General features: G+C 39.9%; 1 protein-coding gene across 3 annotated transcripts; it reads left to right on the top strand.

The window, feature by feature from the left end:
• Positions 1-2767: 2767 nt before the first annotated feature.
• On the top strand, positions 2768-9671 carry LOC127835109 (uncharacterized). Of its 3 annotated transcripts, none has more exons than XR_008028348.1 (4): positions 2768-2889; positions 5566-5696; positions 6882-7347; positions 9340-9671. XR_008028348.1 is itself a non-coding variant. In XM_052361424.1 (3 exons), exons 2-3 carry the CDS (start codon positions 6928-6930, stop codon positions 9598-9600), a joined length of 681 nt encoding a protein of 226 aa, XP_052217384.1. In that variant the 5' UTR covers positions 5493-5696; positions 6882-6927; the 3' UTR covers positions 9601-9671. The 3 variants fall into 3 exon arrangements, 1 of the variants encoding a protein (XP_052217384.1); XR_008028349.1 differs by having other exon boundaries at positions 2774-2889; positions 5531-5696; XM_052361424.1 differs by lacking the exon at positions 2768-2889 and having other exon boundaries at positions 5493-5696.
• The last annotated feature ends 2179 nt before the right edge of the window (positions 9672-11850 follow it).

The raw sequence follows: 11850 nt of genomic DNA, 5'->3' as shown, positions 1-11850 counted from the left end.
GGTGTGAGGTAATAATGAAAGTGATTCTGATGATGATGCGGATAATGATGGAGATAGTGTTGATGGTGTTGGTTTTGGTGGTGGTGATGCTAATGATGATAATGATGATTATGATTAACGAAATACTACCTCTACTTCAACAACAACAAATACTATCACTATTACTACCGCTGCCGCTGCCGTTGCCGTTACCACTACAATCACCACCACCACTATTACCTCTGCCACTGCTACTTCTAATGCTAATGCTACTATTTCTGCTACTGCTACTGCTAATGCTACTGTTTCTGCTTCTGCTGCTACTACTACTACTACTACTACTACTACTACTACTACTACTACTACTACTACTACTACTACTACTACTACTACTACTACTACTACTACCACTACTACTACTACTACTACTACTTCTACTACTACTACCACTACTTCTACTACTACTACTACTACTACTACTACTACTACTACTACTACTACTACTACTACTACTACTACTACTACTACTACTACTACTACTACTACTACTACTACTACTACTACTACTTCTTCTACTACTACTACTACTACTACTACTACTTCTACTACTACTACTACTACTACTACTACTACTACTACTACTACTACTACTACTACTACTACTACTACTACTACTACTACTACTTCTACTACTATTACTACTACTACTTTTACTACTACTTCTGCTACCACAACAACAACAACAGTAACATCAACTGCTACTTTTGCTATTACTACTGCTACTGCTGCTTTTGCTGCTGCTGTTTTATTTGCATGCTGCTGTTGCTATGTTTATAAATCGGGTCCTCTATGCGCGTTACGTACTAATAACAACTACTAACAACTTAAATACTATATCCAGTGTTATATTGTATCAGTTTAATGTCAGTATAATAACACTCAATGTGCGCTTGTATTTTAATATGTTAATGCTTTTCGTTCCAAGATCAGGTCCCCAGTACGCGTTCCGTACCCCTATGGCAAGCGGTTCGACGCATAATCCCAAGAAACTAGGTTTCTCATGAGAACCTAGGTTCTCAGAATGAGAACCTAGGTTTTCAAACGAGAACTTAAGTTCTCAAAATGAGAACCTCATTCTGAGAACCTAAGTTCTCATGAAAAACCTAGTTTCTTGGGATTATGCGTCGAACTGCTTGCCAGATCCGTGGTTTTCATTTGGGACCATAGGTTCTCTGAGAACCTAGGTTCTCTGAGAACCTAGGTTTTCAGAGAACCTAGGTTCTCATGAGAACCTAGGTTCTCATTATGAGAACCAAGGTTCTCATAGAACCTAGGTTCTCTGAAAACCTTGGTTTACGCTTGAGAACCTAGGTTCTTATGAGAAACTAGGTTTTTCATGAGAATCTAGGTTCTCATAGACACATAGAACTTATGTTCTCATGAGAACCTAGGTTCTCATGAGAACCTAGGTTCTCATTTTGAGAACTTAAGTTCTCGTTTGAAAACCTAGGTTCTCATTCTGAGAACCTAGGTTGTCATGAGAAACCTAGTTTCTTGGGATTAAGCGCCGAACCGCTTGGCAAATACCCCGGTCCACTGCAGCATCGTGACCGTCTACAACTTTGGGCAGGGGCTGGTGGGCGGGGGAGAGACATGCCGGACCCCGACGCTATGCACGCCCTTGGGCGCGAGTCTGCGCAGCTCTTCAAGCATCAACCGCTACCGAGGGGTTACACCTGCATCCTCGCATTCGACCCAGACTTGAAATCTTATCAGGTAACCGAACAACGAAGTGTGCCCGACTCGCAATTTGATAATGACGTCATCAGTTGACGTCACATAGTTGTTATTTCAACGAAATTCCAAAGTTAACTTTTGTTCAAATGTAAAACAAATCGACGAATATGCATACAATTGAAAAGAAAAGCAATGATGTTCAGCTATACTGAAAACAGATGTTAGCATGGTATTATTTTTATATACACATCTAATTTCGGGAGGAAAGGGGAGGGCACAACAAGATTATGACGAGCCTCATTCTCGGAGACGAAAAGCTGATATTTATGTTAATGCATAAAAATCGAACCCAGCTAAGCTTATGCAGTCCGCAGCTAATCAGTGACTAAACTTTCCGCTTTTTTGGATTTTATCGTTAAAACGAATTCTCTTCTGTATGAAAATTAAATTTATGCGGAGAGTGTCGTCCCTATTAGCCTTTGCGGACTGCACAGGCTAATCTGAAATGGCACTTTACGCACATGCATTAATCCTAGACTGAGGCCTTAACACGTTTCGGTAAATTGACAAATTAAAAAAAATGCTTCAGATTCGCAAATGTTCGTTGTAGTTATGATATTTGTGCGGAAACATTAATAGTGAACATTTACCATGCTTTAAAATATCCATTATATGCATTGTTTGACGTTTTAAAAACCTGAAAATTATAAAGCGTTGCAACGTGAAACAATTGAATAGTTTGTTCGGGTCGTTATATTTTGTGATACATTGCGTAAAAAGAGTATAAAATTCACTACCCAATATATGAGCGCGGATTGCCGAATTGTCTATGCGATAGCATTTTACGCTAGGAATCAGTGTTGCGAGTCCAGTTGGGGGTTACTTTTTTCTTTCTTTAATTTTATTATTTTCTTCTACTGGAGATTTTTAGATCCAATGTATAAATTTAGAAATATAAAGCATTTAATGACAAACGTCATAACATGCCAAAAATCTGTGAAAAGGCCCCTTTAACATTCTTACCTTACTAAAGCACCATTTCTATTCCCAAAGGGGCGTGCGCAGTGCGGGTCTGGTTCCTCCATGGAAGTTGATAAAGTGGACAGCCGGCCCACTTCCGGTCGGTGTCTGCCCTTTACCGCCGGGCCTGACAGATCTTCCATCTCTGCAAAGGTAAATGGTCGGTAATTGAATACAGCCCGTCTTATAGAACATCATACGATACATATTTTAGCCCTGGGAAAACCGGACTTAATGCATGTGTGTAAAGTGTCATCCCATATTAGCCTGTGCAGTTCGCTGGATGTTCGCTAATTATTTAACTGCCTTTAAACAAAACATGCCATACAATCAGAAAGTGTCATCCTAGATTAGCTTGTGCGAACTGTACATGCTTATCTTGGACGACACTTGAGTTTACGCACACAAAAAGCCCCTTTTTTTCCGAGCGGGTTTTATCTTAAGTTACGGTGCAATTTTTGATGAACACGTCTTAACCTCTTTGATTACTTTTCTTTCAATAATTCTATTAAATTACTATCAATAGTTTACAATCCCTTTATTTAAAAATAATATTTATGATTGATGTCTAGTAACGGTGAGTATACAATTAAGCCGTCACTGTAATTGTCCGTACAATATTTGATAAGACATGACCAAGGTACCTTTTGAACACCTCAGGAAATTTCGTAATTTTAATAATAAATGTGCTTCTATTTATTTTGCTGGTTCGTTTTGATGGGGCACATTTTACAATTGTGTTATGAAGAATCTTTGGATTGCGCAAAGCTTTTGAATTAAAACACTGAATTAAGTCGTATGCCTGCTTCGCCGTTCCCCTTCAGAAATCGGTGCATACCTTGTAATTTAGACACACTCGACATGTTCACATTCAGATATGTCACTGGTTCCGAGCATGTTTCAGTTCAAAACAATGCCTTTCTTATAAAAAATACAACAACATGCTATGACGTCATTTTTATCGATTATTATTTTCAGACAAATATTTTTTGTTTCAATAAGTACAGCAAGTACGACTCTAGACAACATTAATGACATACGTTATAGGCTGTTGATTGCAAATAATATACATGCATTCTAACCGCTCACACTTTAAAAAAGCACGACAAGCACGAGGCATTTTTCGATCAGCAAACAGTAAATAACCGCTGCGATTACTTTAATCAGTCAGTCTGTAGGATTTGTCGCAATTGGTTGAGCGATATATAAAACTAAACATAACTAGAAATGGCGCGGCAGAGGCCGACGCGTATCCCCACGCCGAATGTTTGACCTAGGTGTGCCCCAGGGTTGGTAATGGGGCCATGCATAGCTGAGATTGACCGTATTGTCATAAGAGAAGTTCATCATCAATTAGAAGTGAATTGGTGTAGAAATGAAGAAGTTATAGTAAAAGGCAATTTTGGGTGGGTGTGACATATGTGGGCAGGGCGCCCCAGGGTTGGTAATTGTGCCATGCATAGTTGAGATTGACCGTATTGTCATAAGAGAAGTTCAGTATCAATTTGAAGTGAATCGGTGTAGAAAAGAAGAAATTATAGTAAAAGGCAATTTTGGGTGGGTGTGGTCTATGTGGGCGGGGCCCCAGGGTTGGTAATGGGGCCATGCATAGTTGAGATTGACCGTATTGTCATAAGAGAGGTTCAGTATCAAATTGAAGTGAATCGGTGTAGAAATGAAGAAATTATAGTAAAAGGCAATTTTGGGTGGGTGTGGTCTATGTGGGCGGGGCGCCCCAGGGTTGGTAATGGGGCCATGCATAGTTGAGATTGACTGTATTGTCATAAGAGAAGTTCAATATCAATTTGAAGTGAATCGGTGTAGAAATGAAGAAATTATAGTAAAGGCAATTTTGGGTGGGTGTGGTCTATGTGGGCGGGGCCCCAGGGTTGGTTATGGGGCCATGCATAGTTGAGATTGACCCTAATGTCATAAGAGAAGTTCAGTATCAATTTGAAGTGAATCCGTGTAGAAATGAAAAAATTATAGTAAATGGAATTTTTTGGTGGGTGTGGCCTATGTTGGCGGGCGCCCCAGGGTTGGGATTGGGGCCATGCATAGTTGAGATTGACCCTAATGTCATAACAAAAGTTCAGTATCAATTTTAAGTGAATCCGTGTAGAAATGAAAAAATAATAGTAAATGGAAATTTTTGGTGGGTGTGGCCTATGTGGGCGGGGCGCCCCAGGGTTGGGAATGGGGCCATGCATGGTTGAGATTGACCGTATTGTCATAAGAGAGGTCCAGTATCAATTTGAAGTGAATCGATGTAGAAATAAAGAAGTAAATGTAAAATAACCTAAAAAAATGAGTGATAATTTCTGACGCGGCCCCACCCCAACCGCTATAACTTTTGACCCAGGGGTCAGATCAAAATTCCAAATAGTGCAGGGTCGCACATATGCTCATAGCTACCATGTGTGTAAGTTTCAAGGTTCTAGTGCTTTTAGTGTAGGAGGAGATAGTGGCCAGGACGGACGGACAGACAGACGGACGGACGGACGGCGGAGATAACCACAATATCCCCACCTTTTTTTCAAAAAGCGTGGGGATAATAACTTACAGATAAATTATACTGTTTATTGCAGGCAACTACAAGTAAATAAATAAAATACTGCCATGTTCATACATTTCATTGTTTTGTATATTTTGACATGTTCCCAATTTTTATGCAAACTCGACGGTATAACAAACACCACATATACCTTACTTTGTTATCACGATTTTGTTATTAAAAAAAAACTATGTTTGGGGAAGTAAGCTGACAATTCAGCAGCCAATCAGTCCTTTCCAGTACCAAAAGTTACTCGCTCTTGGTTTTCGGCCCAGTACCCTTTTGCTGGACCCGGACTGCGTGCATGACGCCACCAGCCACCATGCGCCGCGATCCCGGAGAGAGAGCCCACAGAAACCGGACGCACATAGCGGGACCGCGGCACGGGGCGCTGTTGATCAGAGATGTAAGTATCACGTGTCATAAGTCAATGTTTGCTGTTCGCTATAAATCTTTCACACGGTATTCTATGGGGTGTTTGTGTATCGTTTGTTCGCTATCAGGTGATCGCCAGATCTATGTTGAGATCACTTTTCTATCCATCGGATGCTAGGCAGGAAATATAACTGCAAAAACAAACTTCCCTTTTTCCCATCCCCGATGAAAATTAACATGCCTCGTTCTTGGAATTCTAGGCCCCATGTAAATCCGCCTAACCTGGATTTTCGTTAAGATGACACTTCATTTTTAACACAAATTTCCTTTAAAGCGGATTGAATTTGCTTAACATAAAAAACAACAACAACCGAATAATTCTAAACCGTTATATAGTCCGTTATATAGTCCAATTAAACTACATTCTGAAAAGAATATATTTAATGAAATTTTTAAAATAAAATTTACAATTTTATTAATAATCGTCGAAAGAAAATAGATGTAATGTTTTAATAAAACCAGTTCCAAGTGAGTGTCAAATGTATCAAATATTAATTACCTTAAACCATTGTTATTATACGAAAATTACCCCTGTCAACGATGACGCCTTGTAATTTCAATAATAATAAATTATCAACTCATGCTTGATGTCGTTATTTTTAACAAAATGAGTTCCACGTGCACGAAAATGTTTTGACAGCTGAGCACAAGAGCTAATCGTAACATTATTTTAAATCCTGTGAAATGGCATAAATATTATCGAAACTCCAACTCAAAAAAGCATGTTGAGGCAGGTTTTGTTCAAAGAGATGTTTTTTTTCATATTTTGTAGCGCGTTTTACAACATCGAATTTTGGGCGGGAATAAATTTTCTCAATTGGTCTAAATTTTCCGGATACGTGTAAGTATATTTTCCGTAGCCGGGGTACATTTGGTATACTTATGAGTACCCGGGGTACATTTAAGTAGTATCCGAGCCGAATATGACCAATCGAGCCTTAAAAGAGGAAATGCATTTTTTTTCTCTTTTAACGCAAGTATTTGAAATAATCTCACGTTTTTTTCCCACGCGTTACCATTTAATATGTTTGCATCATGTTGATAAATGCCCGCCACTTTAAATCGTATGACCGTTTTTTCTTTAACAATTTAGTAACATATGTATTTTATTTCCTGTTTTATGTCCCTTAAGCCGGTCCCGCCCTCTCGGTTTCAGTGACGCGGCAACGCCGGATGATCAAGCTTGCCCGGACGCGAATGTAATGCGCAGTGACAACATCGACCGGATCGCCCCCAGTCTGCACATGCGCAGTGACAACATCGACCGGATCGCCCCAAGTCTGCACATGCGCAGTGACAACATCGACCGGATCGCAACAAGTCTACACACGCGCAGTGACACAGCGACCGGATCGCCACAAGTCTGCACATGCGCAGTGACAACATCGACCGGATCGCCCCAAGTCTGCACATGCGCAGTGACAACATCGACCGGATCGCACCAAGTCTGCACACGCGCAGTGACAACATCGACCGGATCGCCCAAAGTCTGCACATGTGCAGTGACAACATTGACCGGATCGCCCCTAGTCTGCACATGCGCAGTGACACAAACACCACCCAGTCGGCCGAACGCCGCAGTTTTCAGCTTCCGGAACAACGAAAACGTGTCCCACTCGGAGGTAAAATTGTAAGACTCCACTTGCACGACGCATTGTGTGACATTCTATGTCGACTTTTTTTATTATTTTCGCAAACAACGTAACTTATTTAGAAACTGTACCTTATAAGTTGCGTGATGTTAGTGAATACAACGAATTTAAGTTGTATCTACCAGCTACTGATACTATAACAGACGTTCGATAGGTCATTGTCGGCTCGGATACTACTAACATTTACCCCGGGTACTCATAAGTATACTTACATGTACCCCGGGTACGATAAATAAACTAAAACGTATCCGGGAAATTTAACGCATAATCGGCCGTTGTCGGCTATTTTGTTTTTAAGTATATTTACATTTATGTCAATTGTCTGTAAAATGACATCTATATTATCGTAACTCATACTCAAAAAGCATGTTCATGCATTTTTTTTAAATATAAGTTTGTTTAAAGGGTCCGTCCAAATATATTTTGTCATGTCATAAATGTATTGAAGCTTGTCAGTAAATGCTTTATATTGATAAATTTAAATATTGGAACTAAAAATCTCTAGTAAAAAAACAAGAATACAATTTAAAAAAAGGAAAAAAAGTAATCCTCAACAGGGCTCGAACCACTGACTCCTGGAGTCCTGGAGTAAAAAGTCTCCCGCCTTGACCACTCGACCGTCAACGCTCATGATGCAAGCGGATGTATGTTTTACCTATATAAGAAATCCTCGTTGTTTCCCAAAAATCTGTTGGACGGCCCCTTTAAAATAATCGGTAGCGCGTTTTACGACATCGGATTTTGGGCGAGAATCCAACACGGGTACAGTCTAATATCGACCGGGTACGATTAAGTATTTTCCGTACCCGGGGTACATGTAAGTATACTTAAGATACCCGGGGCACATGTAAATAGAACCCGAGCCGACAATGACCAATCAAGCATAATTGACGCTCGATTGGCCAATTTAGACTGTACACGTGTATTATTCCCGCCCAAAATTCGATGTTGTAAAACGCGCTACGGATTCGAAACAAAATTCTCTTTAAAAAACTCCTTAACATGCTTTTAAGGAAGAAGTGTCGATAATATAGAGGCTATTTTACAGAATATTGACATAAATATAAATATAATTAATTTAAAAAAAATATAGCAGACAACGATCAATTAAGGCTCGATTGGTCATTGTCGGCTCGGGTACTACTTACATGTACCCCGGGTACTCTTAAGTATACTTACATGTACCCCGGGTACGGTAAATATACTAAAACGTACCCGGAAAATATGACGTTAAATCGGTCGTTGTCGGTTATTTTTTTATATTAAATTATATTCACATTTATGTCAATTTTCTGTAAAGTGGCCTCTATATTATCGAAACTCATACTCAAAAAGCATGTTGATGCAGTTTTTATTTAAAGAGAAGTTTGTTTAAGATAATCGGTAGCGCGTTTTACGACATCGGATTTTTTGCGGGAATACAACTCGGGTACAGTCTAATATCAACCAGGTACGATTAAGTATATTTACCTCACCCGGGGTATATGTAAGTATACTAAAGAGTACCCGGGGTACATGTAAGTAGTACCCGAGCCGACAATGACCAATCGAGCTCAATTAAGCGTAAGGATTCCCGGGCACGTGTTATTTTATTTACCGTACCCGGGGTACATTTAAGTAGTGCCAGAGCCGACAATTACCAATCGAGCACAAGTGACACAAATCATAAAATGTATAATAATTGCAAAGACGGACCTTGATTAAATATTTCCGTCGTACTACGTAAATAAAAAATGTCTATAAATAAACTACATATGTACTAGGTAACTACAATTACAACTGTTGCTTCTGCTAGTACTGCTTGTATTACTCATATTAATAATTATTAGGAAAATTAAATAAAGAATGCTTCTACAACAACAATCAGTACAACTATAATACTACTATTTCTGCGTTTAACGCTTTTGCTGCTATTACTACTTCTACTACATCTATAACTACTACTTATCAAATCACGAACAGGTGCAGTACCTAATACAGACTCAACTCGACGTTCATGTCCGAAGTATCCAGTTCGATCCCCTCGATATCCGGTCGGCGCGACCGGGGTCAACTCCCGCTGGGTCGTCGAAATTTGTACTACAGCGGATATGGCAAAAGCTATACAGTCGGGGCTTCAAGTGGGCACGGACCGGCTGGTGTTCTACCCGCATGATGACGTCACTACACGCGAAACAGCGGCCTATAGAAACTACATGGGGGTTGTTAACGCTCATGCAGTGATAGCGGCGTCTGCTGATAACGCAGTTCGCGGGAAACTTAAAAACGCAGTTTCAAGCGGTCGACGTCACTCACGACCTTAAAGATACTATGAAGATATGAGCTAATTGACTTTGAAACCATGTCATCATGCTAATTTGTGTCGTTGGTATATGTACCGTAGCACTTACCAATATTGACTCGATTTTTTGAGTCAGCTTAAGATTCAAGAGGGATAATTTCATTACCACCATTTTAATTCATACATCCACATACATTAAGGCACATATACGCTTCCTTTTTTTAGTTTCAGTTTTTGTTTGTTTTGAATACTGTGAATATAATACATGTATTGATAATAATAACTTATTGATTCATTTCCAACTTAAAACACAAAATTATATCATGTATACATGAAACAGATTTAGAACAAATATAAATAACTTTCATTTCCAGATATTTTAGTTTAAGGCCCTTTCTTATCAAATAAGGTCAGACAAATTGTGTGGTCGGACGTAGCAACTGACAGACAGACACGATGATGGACAGAGGGCTAGCCTAAAGCCACCAATATCAGAATACCTTTCTGAACACAAAGTCGTGTGGTTTTGGATCCATACTAACAAAACAATTTATGTGATTTTGTAACATTATATACAATACACAAATATGACAGGACACACATATATGTAATATTAATACTATAAAAAAGCATGTTAAGTATATCTGCAAAACGAGATTTTGGTACAAAATATATATTTATATCTCATTATGTACCATAATATCTTTTCCTTTGGTATCTAAACCATAAGTCATACATACCAATGTGTTTACACCCTATAAAAATAACAATATATATCACACCATCTACAAAATACTCTTCTCTCATTGGCTGTTGACGTCACATGATGAACCCATATATTCTATATGGTGTCAGTTGACTATATGGGGCAGTAGAAATATAATAATACTGGTTATATATAACCATAATTGTTAATTTAATGAGTTTGGAAAGTAGTTGGGGTGATATAATTGTTACAGGGTTAGTAACTGACCCGATACGGGATAAACGGTTCCGTGGAAAACCTTCGGTCTCACCCCGAAATGGTTTCAACAGAACCGTATATCCCGTATCGGGTCCGTAACTAACCCTGTATCTACGCCCCGATATGGTTTTCCACAGACCCGTATATCATGTATCGGGTCAGTACCTAACCCTTTAACTACGCCCCGATATGGTTTTCAACAGAACTGTTTATCCCATATCAGGTGTGTAACTAACCCTGTAACTACGCCCCGATATGGTTTTCCACAGAACTGTATTTCCCATATCAGGTCAGTAACCAACCCTTTAACTACGCCCCGATATGGTTTTTCACAGAACCGTTTATCCCGTATCAGGTGTGTAACTCACCCTGTAACTACGCCCCTATATGGTTTTCCACAGAACCGCATATCCCGTATCAGGTCAGTAACCAACCCTGTAACTACGCCCCGATATGGTTTTCCACAGAACCGTATATCCCGTATCAGGTGTGTAACTAACCCTGTAACTACGCCCCGATATGGTTTTCCACAGAACCGTATATCCCGTAGCGGGTCCGTAACTAACCCTGTAATTCCGCCCCGATATGGTTTTCCACAGAACCGTATATCCGGTGTGTAACTAACCCTGTAATTACGCCCCGATATTGTTTTCCACAGAACCGTATATCCCGTATCGGGTGTGTAACCTACCCTGTAACTACACCCCGATATGGTTTTCCACATACCCGTATCGGGTCAGTACCTAACCCTGTAACTACGCCCCGCTATGGTTTTCCACAGAACCGTATATCCCAGATTGGGTGTGTAACTAACCCTGTAACTACGCCCCGATATGGTTTTCCACAGAACCGTATATCCCGTGTGTACCTAACCCTGTAACTATTAATACACACTCTGGGGAAATAGGTCTTAATGAAAGTGACAAGTGGTTTCCCAGTCAGGATACTTCCCGTGTCAATTGTATCAAAATTAAGGCTAAAAATGTTGCCCCTGGTTAGCCTGTACGGACTGCACAGGCTATTCTGGAACTTCACTTTACATTGTACGGACTGCACTGGATAATCTGGCACTTCACTTTACGCTGTACGGACTGCACTGGATAATCTGGCACTTCACTTTACGCTGTACGGACTGCACTGGATAATCTGGCACTTCACTTTACGCTGTACGGACTGCACTGGATAATCTGGCACTTCACTTTACGCTGTACGGACTGCACTGGATAAT

The sequence above is a fragment of the Dreissena polymorpha genome, chromosome 6, assembly GCF_020536995.1.
Source record: "Dreissena polymorpha isolate Duluth1 chromosome 6, UMN_Dpol_1.0, whole genome shotgun sequence".
Taxonomy (NCBI): Eukaryota; Metazoa; Mollusca; class Bivalvia; order Myida; family Dreissenidae; genus Dreissena; species Dreissena polymorpha.
This window is presented reverse-complemented; position numbering and strand designations above follow the sequence as displayed.